Genomic DNA, 20,482 nt, shown 5'->3' on the forward strand with positions numbered 1-20,482 from the left:
CCCTGACAGATGGTGTGTACAGGGGGCGGGGCATGTGACACATACACTTCTCCTCTCCCGCCGCCTGTTACTTTGGACATGGCCGGGAGAGGAGCTGTGCGCCACAGGACCCCGCCACCTTACCGAGAAGCACGTTGGCAGTGTGGGGCCCTAGGGACCCTGCACTGTCCCATATTCCACCAAGGGGGTGCCCAGGATCGGACCTCACTGGGCCCACCCCACAGACTCCGCCCCCTGGTGCAGCCGCACTGGCTGCACCGGCAGTAGTTCTGCCCCTGCATCATTCAACCACCTGACCATAAATGTCTGATAATACTGAATGCAATTGTCTCTGGTGCTCCAGCTAAGGTATTGGGTCATTTAAAGTAAGCAAAACTAAATCAGGGGGATTATAAAACTTTCAGGGAGTCTGTACAATTATAATAAAGCCCAGCACCAAGGAAATTAAATGATTTTCTTTGCAGCGGAGCAGGCCACGCACTGTAAGGGTTACCTGCTCATTTACGCCGAGGGGACAGGAAAAAGCTGTTTTACCTGATCCCCGCTTTCCCGGAAGTAATCCCTCTCCTCTTCTGCCCCTCCTCTCCAGGTGTGGACGGTCCCTCTGTGTCCCAATGTACAATGCAAGTACAACCTGCATTGTACTTGATGACATCTATTGTCCTTAGACCTGCAGGAGCAAAGGGGAGAAGAGGCTGCAGAGAATGGTATAGCAGCTCTAAGGGAGCCAATGGGGATCAGAGAAGTAAAACAACAGTGTCCCCTAGGCATAAATGAGCAATTCAATTAGAAAAATTGTGATTCCCTGGAGTTGGGTTTAATTACCACAAAAGCCCAGTGATAAGTGGTCCTCTTTAAAAGGACTCCAAACATACACCCTACCTTCAGCATTGCCCTAGTTTTCCTCCTTGCATTACTCATCTTTCCCTGATTTGCCTTCTCGCCAAATGCTTATGAGCATGCACGGGTACTCATGCTTCCAGCTCTACCAAACCTCTCAGTTCACTGCAGCCTGATCTAACCAAGTTAAAGCACTGGAAAAAGGCTTCACATCAAACAATCATGCAGCAAAAGCCTCCCTAGAAGCACAGTAAAGTCTGCTGAACGTGGTTATAATGAATTATATAAAAGATAAATAAATGGACCTTGTGCTTTTAACATAATTCAAGCCCAAACAAAAGATGCACAAAGTCTTAAGGTGCCCATACACCTTATAAATATCATCTGATTTTCGTATGCGAACGCGTTTTCGTCCGATATTCGTAAGGTTGATGATCAGTGTACAACCGCAAATACTGTACAATTATTCGACTTTTGACTATCTAGCAGGTTAGACAACTTCAGTCGATCGTACGATTTTCGCAAGGTTGGTGGCATTTCCGTACGTCAAAATTCGTACGATCTACACTGCACATGCGCAGACGAAAATATGTGTGGTCGATTACCGCAATTCTTCCAGGTACTTTCTTTTAATTACCGCTGATCCAACTTTGGATCAGGTGTATGGGCAGCCTTACAGTCAGCCACAGCCTGAGTAGAAAAGCCTCTGTCCTTCCAACACATTGCAGACCCTTGTTATCTGTGTGGGAGCAGTGGTCTCTTTGCAGAGGTCAGACACACCCCCTGCTGAGTCAAAGCCAGATCTCTTCTCTCATGCAGAAAGCATGAGCTTTGCTAATTGGATCTCTGCAATAAGACAATGGCTTCCTCACAAAGAGCAATGGTCCCACTCTGCAGCATGCTGGCAAGGAGCAGGCTTTTCTACTCAAGCTGTGACTGCTCTCACAAGAAAATGAACTGTAAGACATTGAACACCTTTTGTTTTTTTATGCACCAGGAATGTATTTAACTGATTTATACTGAGCTTTGTTGTTGGGCTTTACGTTTTTTTTTCAGGACATTGTTAGCAGTTTAAAAGATTATATTATTTGTGTACTGCAGTACAGTAGGAGTCAATGGGCACATACTGCAGTGCACTAAAATGCACGAAAACGCACATGCCATACATTATGGTGCACTGTAATAAAATAAAAGGTACTGGGAGTGACAGCTCTGGATTAAAGGTTAGCATTGCAGCCAAAGCAAAAAAGAAAACCCAAACACTTCAGGAAGCAATAATGAAAAACACATAGCCCAAAGAATATAAACACGTCTCCTGCCTTCTAGGCAGGGCTGTGCTGTGTGGCAGAGGTGTGTAGGTGTCAGGAATGGACTGACATAAATATAAATCCTTTGGCAGATAAAACAGCTCCCACATATTTATTTTACCTGTGCATTTAGATGACAGGAGTTCAGCTGTAATGCATAATGGTTATGACAGGTTTGCAGTCTATAGAACTTTAACTCCAACGAGTGGTATATGTAACTATGACGTGGTCTGCTCCAATCACTGTCAAAAACTAAAACATCAGTTTTGGGATGGCAAATCCTTTCAGCTAGAAAACTACAGAATCTGTCCGGCTGGTAATAAAGTTGTGCATCTCCTTTCAACATAAAACAAGGTACAATAAACTTAGTTCACATCAATGTCCCCTTTTTCTACCCAAAAGGGATGAAGGTCAGACACAGGGCAGGAGACCTGTGGTGTTTGTGGACTAAGGCAGCAAGGTTTCCAGAGTTTTTGGGGATCTATTTTATACCAGTCCCATGTAATCAGTCCTTTCCAACGACCTATTCTGCCCTTCATTAAACAAACAAAACAAAACAAAATCCAGAGGAGAGACGGAAGAAGACAGCAATGTGAACCTACTGTAACCTTACTCAACCTACTTCCAGATATTGTACATAAGTGACTCATGTCAATTCCCAGTATTATACAGCCAGGGACTCTCATCTTCGGCCTCCCACGCCATTGTGGTAAATATTTACTGCTGCCTGTTTTTTCCATCTGCCTAACCTTAGTTATTCATTATTCAAGAAAATAAATTTGAACTTGTGGAATCCTTAAATGACCGTCTCTGCTTACACTTATTTATCATTATTTCCATCTTCTGGCGGTTTATCACCACTGTCGTTAACCCTTAAAACAGATTAGGACATGTATTAAAATTCCAGTTAAAGTAAACCTGTAATATATTCACAGAATTCATAGCAGTGAGAAATATGTACAGTTGGCATCATAAGAGGCCACATTACATTTGGCAGCCCACCTCCCTAGTGTGCCAGTGTCAGTGGGGTCCCCTGAAAAACCTAGACTTTCAGGTATGGTGGAAACAAACACTTCCCCCACCCCTATTTCTGCAATACTGCCAGACCTAGGCACTGACATAGAGTGGGGGTTTTAAATCCTATAAAAATACTGACTTTCGGAAAGGACAAAAACATTTTAGGACCTTCAGTGGCACACTGGAGAAACAAGCTTGCACACAAAATCTAGGATGTAGCCCCTTAATGTGCCTATTGTTTCAGAATTATTTTGGCCTCTGTGAAGATCCTGCAGGTTACTATATGCACATTTGACAGGAAGTTGGGTACATGATTGAAATAAGTCATTCAAGGTAAAGAAAAATGTGCAAACATTATCCAACCCTGGAACTTGGTTTATTATTGTATGTTGTAAAATAAATATTCCATGTTGACAAAGCAACCGCAGAGTAGGAAAGGTTCATATATTCTTTAAGGTTTGGTTTAAATGTGGACTTATACATTCAGGTGGTAAAAATGGGAAGGCAGCTTGCATGGTAAAAAAGTAGATACTGTGGAATCAACATTTTATTTTTAAAGTGCGACTGTAGTAATTCAAAATTCTTGCAGAGTAACAGAATTATTTCATAACAAAACCAATTGAAATAAATAGTAACACATTCATGGCACATTCTTCCTTATAGGTCTCCAGTGCCCATGTATAATCTTGTGGAAACTGCCACATTAGCTACCGCCCTGTGTGTGCAGATGAAGTCCATAAAAAGGAGGTTGTGACAGCTCTTCTGATTCCTAAACAGAGTCCTTCAGATTGTCCAGCCTACTCGAGGAGGCCAAATGACAGCACTGGCTGCCCTGTTAGCCTAACACCTATAGATGCCCCAATAATCACCTGCCGTTTGGCTCTGAGAAAAGACAGCCCTTTGTTTTTACAGATTCCAGCAACGATTTTTTTTTAATGAAACGCAGATTAATTGTGAGAAAGAGCAGTAAAGCACAGCACCTATGTAACCATGTAAAGCAGGAAGCAGACCCTGCACGTATAGTGAGCAAAAATGGTCATCCCCATGTACATACACAGCATGTATTACAAACTATACCAAGAAACATGGACTTTGTGGCTTTAACATAGTTAATTTTCAAATGAAGGCACTGTTTTATAAGCAGGGATATAGGGAAATCTTGCAGAAGGTAGAGAAGAGATGGAAGTATAACAACAATGCATGTGACTGATAAGGTCAGGTACAATGATATATATTCATGAACTCTGTCCATCACCATTTTTAATGGCTCCTAGATCAACTAGTACTAGTAAATAAGATGCAATAAAACTTTAGAGCTGATGGTGAGCAATAGCATAATCTTGGATTTGTGAAACAAATTGATTGGAAACTGGTGAAACACGGCCCTCGTAGATGAACAATTTTTTTGGTCATCTGGTCTTTGTCAAACAACCATGAAACAAAATACAAAGATAGAAAGCCTTTACTACTTATGGTAGCTAGGAGACTGCAGCAGGACTGGTTCTTCCTTTGATTTGTTGGGACTACTTTACAGCTACTCTGACTGGAGTAAGTCATGGACTGGAGGACAGGTCCTTTTCTGTACTGAAATTACTCGGATTTCACTGCACACTCTGAGATTCTCAGATAAAGCACATCTCACTTCCTGGCTGGAAAACATGCAAATGCAGCATGCCTAGGAATGCCCACTCCTCCAAATTGATATGCAGTTATCAAGGCATTTTGATATTTGCATAGCTTTTCCCAGAAGTCAGCACCTCTTGTGAGGTGAACTGAGGCTGTTATGTTTTCAGGAAGCTATGTGTAGCATGCGGCTGGCCCCTTCCAACAGCCATTATTTGCATTGTAGACACATTAATACTGTCACTGGGTCTAAAGGTATGTGATGAAAACAGAAAAGTTGTATTTAAAAATGATGTTGATGAGGGAAGGAGAAACCAGGGAGGACAAAATATAAGCAGTAAAGAAGTAAGTAAAGAAAACGTGTCATAAAAACCCAAGAAACAGTAAAAAAATATTCAATGCTACCCAGTTTCATCAAACATAATGGGGGGAATTTATCAAAACTGTAGCAGACAAAATCTGGAGCAGATTTGCACTGCATCCAATCAGCATCTCTCTTAAGTGCAAATCTGCTCCAGATTTTGTCTGCTCTAGTTTTGATAAATTCCCCCCATTGCATATAATATGAAGGGACTGTTTGATAAATTCACCTCACTGTAGTAGACATCCAGCATGCCTGCATCTTCTTTCATTGCTGCTTCCTCATCAATGTTGGGAGTGATCTTCTTAAACACAGAACAACCAGTGTGGAAAAGTTCTGGAAACAGACAATAAGATCAAGATTGTTCCTCTGGCATCTCTATAGTGGAAATCATGCTAGCAAGCCCAGATTACATTAATTTGACAGACTGTGTGGATATATGTACAATGGTATTGAATAAGGTACATCAGAATTAAAGGAGAACACAAGTCTTATATAAACTCCTAATTATTAGATTGGTGTAAATAGACAGACAGTTAAATATACAATAGAAAATGCAATAATAAAAACTAATAGTTCAGTCCAAAGAAAAGAAAGTGACCTTTGACACATATCTTAAACATCTCTATAGTATTTCATAACAAAGAGAGCAATTAATTGATACATTGCCATTCCGCAAAGAAACGACTGCATGCTGGGAATTTACATAATGTTGTCTCACTGTTAACTGTTGCCTATAGATACAGAATGTCAGCTTGTTATATACATCATTAAAGTTGTGCTAATGTGCTAAAGCTTCCATATATGCAGAATGGGCCATGCAGTAATCCATCCTAGGGACTTACAAAGTTTACATTTACAGTACAGCCTTGAACAGCGGCCACTGAATTTTAAGTCAGCCACTGTATTAGGCTGGTTTTTATTTCCCAATATCGCCTGAATCTGTCTAAAAGGTGAAGGGCAGCTACAGTACACCCCCTTACCATTTACAATGGCTGCATTTCTATTGGCATCACTAGTCATACCAGCAGCACTTTCTGTGACCTTACCTGCATTAATAAAACTCATTAATATGCCACAAGACTTGAAAAATCAAATAATCCGGAATCGGGGTGGAACACCCACAGAGCTTTGATCCACTGTATGTATGTTTGTATTTATCTAGCTAATAAAATATTCACATGTTCACATACCACAAATAAGCTTTGCAAGCAACTTTTAATACCATCATATATAAAAACCTATTTTCTTACTTTTCCTGTATAGAAACTCAGCAACCAGAGTGGCTACATGGATGGAGCACATTGCAGCCTACAAAATGAAAAAAACAATCTACGTTTTAGGATATTACAGTATAGTTAATCATAGTGATTTATCATAGCATTTCAAATCTATTTGCCATTACACTGATACGTAGATATACTTTCGGTAGGCACTTTGTGGTTAGAATGCCTTTAACAATATTAAAAAATGTGACAACAAAAGCTAGGTGGTATACTACTGGCGTCCACAGCACTATTGGGTTCATTTACAATGCTCCCCATTTGATCTAGTTAGATCTGATACTGAGGACAGAGCTCTAGTACTTTGGGGACATCGTTGACTTCAGCATTCATCCAAGTGGCATGCCTGACTGAATCTACTAACAGTACAATTTGAACCCCTGGCCTAAGCACACTGTTTGGACAAAACAGTAGTAAATGAATGCTGTCCCAGTGCCAAGCAGTCCTTTTACTAATTAGTCATTGAACACAATAATAATTAGGCATTATTTAGTCAATAATCATTAGTCAATCAACTCATTTATAAGTTGCAGTATCGTCTACAGTTTCCTAATGAGCTAGAGCTCAATAGAGCCTGTGGCTGACCAAAAGTAGCCCATGTGCTCAAGCTATGGATACCAGTAGTTGGACAACTGTAACTTCTGTTAAACAATTTAATTTAGTCATGGCCTTTGCTACTGGCACTCTCTAGTCCTCTGCTAGTACACTGAGGGACAGATGCTAGTACTACTGCTTAAAGAGAACCTGTCAAGACTAGGCTTATTTTGAAGAATATTCAGACCTAAATTATTATAATTCAGCTGGCCTACGTACTGTAGATGTTTAGAGGAGCATAAAGTTGGAATTATGCTGCCTTATTTCTCAGCTCTTCACTGTGCACAACATGATCAAATAAATCAATAAAATAATTAAGATAAATATAAATGATTATGAAGCTCTGTTGAGTGATACTCAGCACTAAGGAACAAGGAAGGAGAAACAGTCATACTAATAAAGATCTTGTCAACTCTGATGTCATTCTCAGACAAAGTAAAAGTTGAGGAAAATATAAATCTTTCATTAGAAAGCATTCATTTAGCAGTAAAAATTCAAAGGCCTTCCCCTATACTTCTGGCTCTATTACGATGCTCTGAACAATGGAGTGTACTTTAACTTACTATAGTTTGTTAGGTGGTTAGCCTCTCAATTAGTTAGCACTTAAAAAAGTACTTAATAAGACTTTCACCTCTGAGTAGTCTCCATTCTTCACATGGATTTTGGCCATGCTCTCTAGCCAGGTCTTTCTGAGCTCAGGTGTACTTGCGTAGGACTTGGCCAAACTATACTGAAGATCAATCAGCATTTCAGGGTCCTTCTCATGCTCCTTCATTTGGGCTGTTGCCATAATAACAGTACGGATTCTTTTTGTCAGATCTTTGACTTCTGAAGGAAAAGCAGTGGCCTGTCACAAGACAAATCTTAATTAGAAGCTTTGAACAAAACACAGTATACATATGCAAGAACTACATGCTAGTAAAGAAAGGTCATAGGTCCCCAACTCCATTAAAGGTAGCTCTACATCTTGTTGATCTTTGATGGCTAATGGATAGAGCACATCCAGAGTAAAGATTTAAGGTTGGTAATAGGTAATTTGTCAAGTAGAATTAAAAAAAAAATGGAATTTAATTATTACATTATTTTACATTTTAATACATTGGTTTTCCAGATATCTATCATTACTAAATACTGCACCTAATGTATAACCAATAAAAAAAATACTGCCAGAATATCACTGAATGCAGTTTTTTAAATTAGTTATACATCAGGCGCAGTATTTAGCAATGATAGATATCTGGAAAACCAATGTATTCAAATGTCAAATTAATTTTAATTTTCAAATTTTAAATAAAACTTGCCAATACACCCTTAACTTCACATTAAGCCCTGACCCATAAAGTAAACCTGTGATTTGCCAATGTGGGTCAAAGCTACAGGTTCACTTTAATACCAGGCCCACAAACTGTACAACTTGTCTTTTTTTTTGTTCCCCCACTACTCCCCTTGGCTGTCAGTGTGAGTAGAGTGAAGAGAGAACACCATAGTCAGGACTAGGGGCTTACCCAGAGATGAGATGGGAGCAATCCCTTTCTACCCCATATGAGAGTCCTGGATGCCTGAGTGGCTAATCACCAATGAAAGCGACCATCCCAAGTGACACTTGGAAGTGAACTACATGCTCCTTGATATCCAGAAGTATTAGGTATTTTTCTTTATTTGTGATGGCTAAATTAAACAATGGGGGAACACAGGAAAGGGGGGTAAACCTGTTACTGTGCTATGCAAGTGCAAGGCACAGGTTTTCTTAAGGCTACTTAAACCCACGAAAGTAACTACATGAACTAATACATACCATTAAAATTATATTAAAGTTAAAAGATGTCTATGCTATTTCACATGCTGAACAAGTCACTTCCAATGAATGCTGCTCCCTGATGTTAAAACGTTTTAGTTATCTGCAGAATCAGCTGGCCTCCTGAGCACTGGCCCTGATATCCTGTTTTAGGGTGGCCCCTTTCCCTTGCAGGACCCTGTGGATCTAACCTTGTGTGTGTTAGTAAGCTGTCTGTCTCCACAGCAAGGCAAGCTACTCCCCTGTTCCCCTCCTTCTTGCTCCCCCCTCCCTCTTTGCTTCTCTAAGCTAGTAGATTGACAGCTGCTGGAGACTGCTCTGTCCCTTGTGATCTTGTACTGGACAGGAAGTTTAGGGAAGCTGAGTTGGGAGAATTGGAGCCAGCTGTTCAGAAACATGATGATTGTAAGTCCTAGTATATTGTTATTGAAAGTATATTATATAATATTGGTACTATTCATTTATACACTAAGATTCCGGGTTGGCATAAAGAACTTCTTTCACTTACAGATCTCAATATTATTTATTCCAACAAAAGATGCATAAAAGAATTGAAACATTCAGCCTCTAGCTACCTCCCGCCCCCAGGTCGCAAGCATGGGACTATTATACCCTGAAAGATAAGGTCACTTTATGAAAATTGCCTCACAAACAAACACTCTAACCCACCAATAAACCACCCTCCTAAGATGCCATTACGCAGCTTGGTAAATGTTTAGTGTTTAACTATGGCCAGGCCAACAGCTATTGTGGACACTTTAAAAAATATTGAGCAGATAGCCATGCAAATGTAAAATGGAAAAAATAAGCATGTATCAACTTATAAAAGCAGTGTATTATGTAACAAAAATAGATAAGATGTTTGTAATTATTGTGTGATTGAATCATGAACGGTGCATATATGTATAATGAATAACTATAGGTGATAGGGGTATTTTATAGGTATCCAGGGTTTTGGGTGCTCAGCAGCCCAAGGGGATCTGGAAGGCACCAGTCTAAAGGTGATCTTGAAAAAGAGTGGGGTCATGGAAAACGCGCTGCCCTGTTAGAAAAAAATACCATGTGAGACATTACTATTTTACAGGTAATGCCCTACAAGCAAAGGATTGCCCTGGTTTAGAATATAGATGGACTTTCATGGGAGTGACCAATGTTCAGGACCAGTAATTGCATTACCTTATTACATTATATGCAAAACTGTTAAGGGAAGCTTTATTCTGTCCTGCACACTCAGGGCCCAAAGTCAGGTAATGCTGAGGATGTGGCATCAGAAATATGTACAGTAAATGCCACAATCTTGTTGATGACATGTCAAGGCACGTTAAAACATTTTACTCACATACAGTATTTGCCAAATGTCTTATGATGCCAGCTCAGTAGAAATCCCCAGCTTCTAAAGACAAACCCCTGCACCTCACTATCATTGTCATAGAAAACCTTGGTATACAATAAGACGGCACAGAAGGCAGAGTCAGGCCCTTGACAATGGATCCTGATAGATATTTCCATACCACGGCACCAAATGATTCAACAAGCAAGCTAATCTGGCATCGTATGTTACTGACACTTTTAATGTTTTACCTGACTTCAGGTTTGCTTTAAAGCACATGTGTCAAACTCAAGGCCCAGGGGCCGAATCCGGCCCACCAGGCCATTTCCTAGACTTCTACTTTCAGATCTAGGTATTAAGTTATTTACTAAATGGGTTGGACTTGATGGACGTATGTCTTTATTCAACCCCAAATACTATGTAACTAAAACCAGTGATAATCGTATGGAGAGGCAATTATGATAAAGATTAGATACATTTATATAGTCTTACAGATACCTTTGAGGGCCTGTTCACATGATATCAGGTCCTGATCAGGTCCAGATCTGCTGACGCGGTGCTACTGATGCAGTGTGTTTTTGCCGCATTTTTGATGCGTTACAGTTACAGTACAGTATTTTTTTGCTGTCAGTATGTTAGCTGCTGCAGTGCGTTTTGCGTTTCCAGTCCGTTTTCTGTCGTAACCTGAACGGACTGTGCACGTGAGAACTGTAGCCCATAAAACACAGGGATACATTGGGATGCATTTTTAGTGCAGGAGCGTATGGATCAGGTCAGCACAGAAAACGGACATCGTGTGAACAGGCTCTGAGGGCAACCATAATGTTGATGCGGCCCACGATTAAATTGAGTTTGACACCCCTTTAGCAGTAAACATGTTATTAGATAATGACTGTAAAACTGATGTGATGGGGTGACAGGACACCATCTGATGCCTAAATGTACTGCTGAGCATTGGGCTGTACACATCATTTGCACATAAATTTAGTGTTAAGGTCCTCATATTACATTGTGGTATGCAATGGGGACATGTCAATGCTTGACTTCATTGAATCTTGAAAGTTACCTCATGGGTTACATTAGACTCCCTTTAATGTTTTCTGTCAGTGCCTACAAGCACTTGGGAGTGACAACATGCACTTTATTGGGTTTTCTTAGGACAAATTTACTTTAGAATTTTGCAGTTAATTATATATTAACTATATATCCTGATCAGCCCTTGTTTGCTCAACCCCTTCTGCAAATACTCAAGATAATCATCATTTGCACATAAATTTAGTATTAATGTCCCCATATTACATTGTGGTATGCCATGGGGACATGTCCATACTTGACTTAATTGAAACTTGAAAGTTACTTCCTGGGTCCCATTGGACTTTATCCTTGAGACTTGAAAGTTAACTCCTAGGTCCCATTGGACATCCCTTTAATGCTTTCTGTCAGTGCCTACAAACACTTGGGAGTGACAACATGCACTTTATTGGGTTTGCTTATGACAAATTTACATTAGAATTTTGCAGTTAATTGTATATTAACTATATATCCTGGTCAGCCCTTGTGTGCTCAACCCTTTCTGCAAATACTCAGGACAATCATTACAAAACTCTCTTTACTTAGCACATATTATTTTACAAGGATATGTAAATTATAAAAATAATAGACTGTATTTATAACCCCAATGTGTGTTTACATACCTTCATAGCTCTGTCACTGTTTGCAAAATTATTAATAATGGAAAGCGATTCCTGGAACCTCGAGCCACCAGTAAGTGCGACATCAGCAATAAGCTGGCTTACAGCGATTATTATCTGCAAGTGGAGATAGTAAAAGATTAGCATAGGAATAAGAATATTGCCAGGGATAAAACAATACATTATAACACTTCAAAGCAATAGTCTATCCCAGGGCTCAAAATTTCAAGTCCTGAGCTACTAGCCAGGCACCTAGAGAATAACTCCACATATAGATACTGATAGACACAGAAATAATATCATGTACTTTATAAGGGACTCTCAGTAGTAATACATAAAGAATTCACAGACCATTGACTCAAGTAGCCTGGCTGTAAATATCAACACAGCCTGTCTGAGTAATCCATTTTGACCACGTTCCTCTTGAGGTATATACTGTAAAGCCACATTTTTTTAATAGCTTTGGCTAGAATAGGAATGGTTAATAAGGATTTTTGTCTATGTCCCATCAAGGAGTTTTCCCTTCAAATCCCAGAGAGACAGTATAAATTAAGACTAGATCTCTCCAAAGTGAGGAGATATCCCCTTGTAGACAGTTGTCACCAGAACAGATTTCCCCACACCTCCTGCTTGACAACCCAAAAAGTATATATTTCTATCACTTTCTGGACTGAAAACAGAAATCACCAAGACTAACAGTGATGGTGAAGCTCACCTGCGAGGACCAAGACTGTAATAAAAATCAGGCAGAAGTAACACTTACAAAGTTTTGGCTTTACATACACTTTAAAAGCATTTGATTGTTATTACCAGGCCCACCTGATTATTACACCTACTAGTAACATGTATGACTATGGGATGGAAAGGTTGTTCAGTTGGGTTGAATTTCCTTGGCCAATCACTATTGTTTCTCCTGAAATAAGTAAGAACAACTTGTGCCTGAACACTTGTTTCCCACTGCATGAACATGACTGGTCTAGAGATAAAAGCATGTATGTTAATTTACCAATCTAACCAGTCATTTGCCCCCAATTCCACCTCCTTCTCACTATCCCTATTAAACAAACGACAGCACATAATCTAATAAAAATGTTTTTAGCTGGTTGAAGTCTAGGCTTCAATTACACGATGTGTCTAGGATCAGAAGACCTGCATTGAGCAAAGAACATGAACTGAACATTTAATTGCACCTGTCCCTACTCTAAACAGTTAGTAAGGTCAGTGGGTCATAACAAGTATCTTAAAAAAAGATTAGATTGAAAGTCTACAAGAAAGTTGTATGGTGTTAGCCCACAGAGCTGTACTCGCAGGGTCTTTAAAGAGATAAAAAAGGGGGACGTTAACATACTTTTGCCCTGACATATACTTCAAATGTAGCTTCCAGACTAATTTTTCTCTCGTGTTTCTTGCAGGGAATACTTCCCCATGGTTATGCAGAATAAAATTCTTTCTTACAAAGTCATGAATAATGCTGCACGAGCTTACTGTTCTCTTTATTCACATCCTCCCATCGGCTAGTGACCTCTAGCTTGAAATCGTTTCCATGTCTCCAATTCCTGTCTCTAGAATTTCTGTGTTGCACTGACTGTCCTTTATTATTAAGGACATTTGATTGTTCTCTAATCTGCAGTGTTTTCAACTATGCCTTTAAAATGTACAGTATATCTTAAAAGACATGGAGATTCTTAAATGTTTTATAATCCTACAGCATCTCATAATGACTGCTTCCCTTACACAATACTATCTTTTCATAACTATACGTTTATCTTAATGCCCAACTCCAGCCAAACTGTTGAATCTTTTCGAGATTCTTTTTTGTCTCTGACTACACTGGGAAGATTTTCCCTTACACTGGGGGGATTGGTTGTCACTGGGACATAAAAGCATGGACAGCATAAAAAGTACTGTCAGATATCACAACCCTTCCCTGCTCTACTACAACTATTCCTGTTTGTGTTGCTATTAGAGATATTTGTCATTACTTCCTCCCTGATGGAAAGCTAGAGGTAATCTCCCCAATAGCAACGCAGATGGAAACACTGGGAGACACTAACCGTACTGCTAGTTTTATAAGGTGCCAACAGCTATTAGCATCTATCCCCAGCTGCACTTTCTGTCATCGTACTATCTGTCTAAAAGATTCACGTAGCATTAATATCAAATTATTATTTTTTATAATGAGGAAGGCTAGTCTTCAATCAGCATATGTTTCTTATGTCTTTTGTTGTCAGATAGCCTATAGAACACATGTGTCAAACTCAAGACCCGGGGGCCGAATCCGGCCCACCAGGCCATTTTCTAGACTTCTACTTTCAGATCTAGGTATTAAGTTATTACTAAAACCAGTGATAATCGAATGCAGGGGCAATTATGATAAAGATTAGATACATTTATATAGTCTTACAGATACCTTTGAGGGCAGCCATAATGTTGATGCGGCCCACGATTAAATTGAGTTTGACACCCCTGTTATAGAATGAAGGCGCATGCAGGCATATCCCTTCTCTACTTGTAGAGTAATGTGGAATATGTTGTTCCCAGGAGGCAATTTAAAGAGTAATAATATAAAGGAAATAATTTCTTAGTGCACAATATGCCAGGATCTGCTTTTACTGCCTTTTCATTCAAATAGTTTGTTTGTAGATCTTATCATTTTGTTCTGCTCTGTGACCTTTTAAATTATTTTTGTTCAGTACAGCTTCAAATGTGATTTGAATGAAAACTGGAAATAGCCCATTTGTATCTAAAATAATACAGAGGGTTGCTTCCACCTAGCGCTGTGTGTTAGGAAGAGCTGTAATTCAAATAAACAGCAATTAAAATTGAATTAAGGTACTTTGTATGATTTCTAACTGCTTTTTTGTTTCTCAATTTGCCAACTGCCTAAAACTGAGTGAATTCAAACTCCACCTCTTGGCTCCTTGGGATTGAAGACTAGCTCACAGACATTTAGCACATGCATGGTAGACTTTTAAAGTTACATTGAAAACAACTTTAAGGTATATTTGACATTAATGTGCAATGCAATAAAATGTGTAGTTACCTATAATACACTACAGTTTTTCCTATTAAATTTAACTGGCTTTGGCTGTGATCTAGTAGCTGAAAGAGGTTGGAGTAAACACAGTAAATAAAATCTCTCTTTGAAAACTCACTTGCAAATGTGTTCTCAGGAAGGTCCGCCTCTTGGTGAACTCAAAGTTGCTCCGCATTAGAAGATAGAGGAGAGCTGATGCCTCATTTCTGGTGGAGCTTAGTTTTGAAGCACAGCATTTAAGAACTTCATAGCAAAATGCTGCACACATATCCACTCTTCCTTTAAATAATGCTGATGAGAACTATCAAAAGAATATTGAAATTGATAAAAAAATTATGTTATATTAAAATGTTGAAATAGTGTATTGTTTTTGCAAAAAAAAAAATGGGGTTGGATCCCACCCTAACATTTCTGTATATAGGCTTACAGGGTATAGTGCAATGGGCAAAAGGAAACCAAAAATCCCCTCCACTGAACCAGTTTGTAGTACAACAGAAAGTATTCACATATCATGTTCCAACACGTGTCACAAAAATAAGGAGATTGTGTCTCCCTTCAAGATAGTGGGCAGAGCCATGCAAAAATTTCCTTTATGCCCCTTGGCTAACTGTACATCCAAAACCGATGATGAACAGCACAAGTACAGCCGTATATCAGAGAGCCACTTATTCCAAACTGCATAAAGCTATTTCAGGATTGTTGGCCATAATCAGTGCAAGGTATGGAAACAATGGCTTCTACCGGGTAGGGTTTGGAGACCAATGAGAATAACCAGACAGGTTATAGTGAGGTGCACCAAAGAGAACCAAAGAGCTTTCCCCTTAACAGCCTTCATAGAACAGAAGCTATTCCCATGTCTCATTACATCTTATCCAAAAAAATAAGGGGATCATTCCTCATATAGACTTGAAATACTGAGACTGCAGTAAATATATTGACTAGTTCCCTTTATATATAATGTTTACCAGCCATTGCTTTCCTACCATGTGTGATTTTGTGTGTGTACTTACCTTGCTGATGAAGGCTCTAAGTGATGCAAAGACATGCTTCAAACATATCTCTGATTGTCCATTTTTCAGAAAAGCCAAATATATATCAAATACTTTCTTCATCAGTGGGTTATGACACTCTGAGCTCAAGAGCTGAGTCTACCAAAATAACATTAAAAAAAAAACCAGAATTAAAGACCTGGGTAGGAAAAATTATAAAGTCACTCTTAGGACACTGCCTTTAAACGCTGGTGCATTTTCCAAAGCTTCAAAATTCATGAACACCAGAAACCACATTGGTGGGTATTTAAGTTCTGTTGCACAGCTAGGCAATGCTAAACAGGAGCAATGAGTCAGATGTGAGACACATTTGAGAGAGATATATTATATTTAGGTAGCTTCATTACTAAATTCCTCAGCTTAAATAGCACTGCGGTGAAATAAATACTTCCCCTGACCACTTTTTAATGATATGTCTGTTTTGAGTAAAAATCTGTCTCCTCTTGATGAAAATCTGTCTCACCTCCAATGGTAAATCTATCTCAGACCTGTGCAAACCTGACCCAGGATTACAGGAGCAGGGGGTCACAGAACCACATAAAAATAGCACAGACTTTGTTAACTGACAGGCAGCCTCACTTGTTTTTGAATGTGTTGATAAATTGCTTGATAAATGTGCCTCATTGTTCCCACAAGTCCACCAAGCTACATTATGGGTGTGATGACCTATATTTTATTATTCAGATCAAAGTAAATAAAATCCTTAAAAAGGTGCATATCAATGCACATTAGGCAAATGCGAATAATAACATATACATTTTTGTGTGAATATATCCAAATGTTGGCCATACACAAGTCAACTTGCTAACAATTAAGCCATTTTCATTCAGCTTTAGATCTTAAAATCAACTGAATAGATCATGGCGACCTTGCATCAACAGTTTATACATTTATATGGCAGAGATCTTGGTAGGTCGCCTCGATTTGTTCAGTAATTTATGCAATTGAAACCTGTGTAAATGATGTTGAAATTGCTAGAAACCTGTCCATGTGTACAGTCAGTTATACAGTTCAAGGCCATGTCAGGGCAAACAAAAACACTACCCTTGCAGTGGTGCAAATGCTCATTTTCATCCAGGGGACTGAAGTAAAGCTCTTTTACTTAACCCCATACCCGCTCCCACCAACTAACTCCAGGCTGTGAGACACTTCCCCACAGCATCTTGTTCCCTTTGTCTTGGCAGTCTAAGAACTACTGACCTCATCACATCTAATGGAGGTTCCATAGACCTGCATTAGACGTGAGGACGCCAAGAAACATTGCACCAGCCTGGGTGGAGGGGGAGAAAATGGCATTGCTGACAGCCAGGGGAGCAGGGATCGAGTAAGTAAAAGTGCTTTACTCTAGTCCCCTAGACAAAAACAAGCACTTAACACCTGTAGTGCAGGGGTAAGCCCACTGTAATGGTAGTTTTTGGTTTGTCTGGAGATGGGCTTTAAGTTAATGATCAAATATGTATCTTTTTTTTCTCACTTTCTATACAGGTCCCCACATCAGCCAATCACAGGTTTTAGGCAGGGATAACAGGAATGATTGATAAAAACTGCAGAAATATTAGATAAAGCATAATCTGCATTATTTGCCCTAGGTATCAATTTTCTTTGCTGCAACTTTATAAAGCTTGTTAATTCCAAAATATACAACCTTGATCAATTCACTGCAGCAAAATGCAGTACAGCTCTACAGAGAAAAGCCAGTTCTGCAATAAAGCTTTTTCTCTCAAGATATAAACTATGGGGCCTATTAAGTTGCCATAGGCAGTCGAGTGAATGACCGACCTAAAGTGAAGTGAGACAAACGCTGTTCGACTATTTACTTCAGGCTGGTACGGCTGATTTTAGCCGTATATTGGCTGAAATCAGCCGTACATCGGGTGGCTTCGCGTGGCTTCGGGTCTGCTGAGCATGTTCGGCCGGCCCGAAGTGCAGGAGTTCGACTCAGCCGATCCAACATCTGGATCGGCTGAGCCGAACCTCCGGCAGGCTGCCCGCCGCTGTTCGGTCTATTCTCATAGATGCCGAACAGCAGTGAGTAGCAAATAGCAAACTAGCATTGTACCCGCCCTCTGCTGCTGTCAATCCTGATGGAGAACTGCAGCAGAGGGCCTGGACCTGATGGAGAACTGCAGCAGTAAACCTTCTAAATGCAAAATAGAGAATTAAATTATGCTACTATATATCAACAATCCTATATTGCATCCTTCTCATTGAATCTTTGTGGAAGAATAACAAATTCCGAGAATGCAAGAGAAATTCAGAAAATGCAAGCACAAAGTCCCATAAAATGTATATAAGAAAAAGTCCCAAATGTCAAATCGTTAAACAACTGCATGCAATGCTTCCAGTTGCTACCGCTGATAACGCAGCCATCAACTTTAGTGAATTAGCAGATTTTATGCTTAGGGAGATCTTTGGAATGGCTTCTGCAGATGGATCTATTTTGTGTAATGTATTGGGTTTATGTCTGGTTGGTCCACTTGCAATATGTGTAGGCAATATCTATAATGAGAATGTTTTTCTTTCTTGTTTGTGGGTATTACACCACTGAATCCCTCAGGTTATTAAGATATATGTTGAATGGGAGCATATCTCAGATTGGAGAAGATCACTGCTGCATTATACCTTTGCATTGTTTAGACCTTCTGTAAAAAAATGGTCTTTCTGATGAGTTTAACCCACCTTTTGGTTGTGGTTATTTGCCTAACCTGGGAAGAAACACATGAGAATTTTTGGAAGCTTCACATGCAGTTGTTTTTAGATATCACATTTGGGACTTTTTCTTATATTTACTTTATGGGACTTTGTGTTTGCTTTTTTTAGAATTCTGACTTTATTTGAAGGGAGGGTAAAATTTTGTACGTATATTTATGAGGCGGAAAGCACCCTTTTATTAAGTTCAAACTCTTAACAAATATTGCACAGGTCTCATCGCTGAAATTCATAAAGTGCTTCACCAAGTATGCCGTACATGTTTATCCACTCTTTGTGGTTTCGCTAGGGGCTAAATTGCTCTGTGCATTAGTGTAGACATAACAGCCACATTTGGGTTTTTGTCATGCAATACTGTACAGAGCACCTAATTCACAGAGGGAAAAATGGCAAAATATGTAGATCAGGTAACCCCTATAAAGTGCCTGTTTTTCACACACAAGCTAACTGTATACATAGCCTGTCAGATCTCTAAAAACAACTCCCCTCTGTGCTCTTTGGAAGAAATTATCATATTAGACAGTGACCTGTGGGCACGACCAATCTCAAGCAGAATTGTAGAAAATCCTGTAAACATTCATTTAATTTCTGTATGTGACCTAATAGCCTGGATGTCTTCTTAACATTCTTTAACCCCAACTGCAGCATGCGCCTGATATCACATAATGGGACACTGCAGCACACATCTACAGTAGCCCATCTAAAGCATACTTTGGTTCCCCGCAAAGCGCTGCTCAGAACACTGAGAGTATCCTTGGGATATGTTTACTGTTATACTTTGCAAGGTTTTTGACTAATTTTGCCCACCCTTGATATACACACATCTGCCACACTGCACCATGATAAAGATCATTCAACTACTACCTGATCTGGCTTTACCACTTCTTGGTTCAGATTTCCCACTTCCTGGATCACCTTCCTGGTAACTAAACAGATGTGATGATACTCATTTATTGTACAATGATCAGGCTAGAGGCAGCACAGGAAGCTACACTGCAGAACCACAAAGGGAATGTGTTACCTGGCTGTCTGTGTAGTGGGGTGTTACACAAATAACTCACAGAAATACAAATTTTCTGGTAGGCAAAACAGCAAACCTGTGTATCTCAACTGTGTATTTAGTAGCTTGCCCTTCCCTCTCTCATTCCAAACTTTGCTTTGAGCAACTAATGCTCACAGCACTGCCCCTTGAGGAATTAATATTATATGTCCTGCCAACATCTAGGTGGTGGTTTGGGAGCATGCTAATCATTTTTTGTAGTTATGTTTACCCTGAAAGTCTGAGTGAAGAAGGAGATGGTATCCAGGACAGTTAAAGAAACTTCAGTGCTGCAATTTCCTTCAAGCAATGCCTGATGTAAAATGTCTGCCTCTGTGACACCTGTACCTGTGAAATTTCAAGAATAAAGATATCAGTAAAGCATTTACTTCAAGTAATACATTTGTAAATGGTTAAATAAATGCATTGACATATATCTACATATATCTAATTTAGCAACATGGTCATTGTAGAAAATTATATGCATTTATGAAAGCAGGATTTTGCATTTGGCATGGTAGGCACCTGTCTATAGGCAGCACTCCCTGAGTCAAGTGGGCTCCTGTTTCTGTAATACATGATCACCCAAATTCTAATGTCTGCAAATATATCTTCTATACCAGTAAGGGTGGTCATAAATGTCCCCACCTCTTTCATATTTAAAAGGACTGACATATTGCTTTGATGAGGGCTCACCACATAGGGGGGCAATAATAGGTGCTTCTCATCAGTGGAAGAGCTCATTATAACAATGCAAATCATTAAGCAATGATTACTCCCCCCGCCCCCCTTCCCTCTCTCTCTCTC

At 39.5% G+C, this 20,482-nt stretch overlaps 1 protein-coding gene across 1 annotated transcript in view; it reads right to left on the bottom strand.

The window, feature by feature from the left end:
• Nucleotides 1-20,482, bottom strand: part of DOCK11 (dedicator of cytokinesis 11) — a 197,325-nt gene that overhangs the window by 55,858 nt on the left and 120,985 nt on the right. The window contains exons 39-45 of the mRNA XM_018558995.1: nucleotides 19,908-20,023; nucleotides 15,889-16,026; nucleotides 14,997-15,179; nucleotides 11,845-11,958; nucleotides 7,657-7,872; nucleotides 6,402-6,459; nucleotides 5,378-5,484 (exon numbers count right to left, since the gene is read on the bottom strand). Of these exons, the coding sequence (XP_018414497.1) occupies nucleotides 5,378-5,484; nucleotides 6,402-6,459; nucleotides 7,657-7,872; nucleotides 11,845-11,958; nucleotides 14,997-15,179; nucleotides 15,889-16,026; nucleotides 19,908-20,023 (932 nt within the window). The remainder of the gene's footprint in view (nucleotides 1-5,377; nucleotides 5,485-6,401; nucleotides 6,460-7,656; nucleotides 7,873-11,844; nucleotides 11,959-14,996; nucleotides 15,180-15,888; nucleotides 16,027-19,907; nucleotides 20,024-20,482) is intronic.

This window comes from Nanorana parkeri, unplaced genomic scaffold (genome assembly GCF_000935625.1).
Source record: "Nanorana parkeri isolate BGI_ZX_2015 unplaced genomic scaffold, ASM93562v1 scaffold373, whole genome shotgun sequence".
Classification (NCBI taxonomy): domain Eukaryota; kingdom Metazoa; phylum Chordata; class Amphibia; order Anura; family Dicroglossidae; genus Nanorana; species Nanorana parkeri.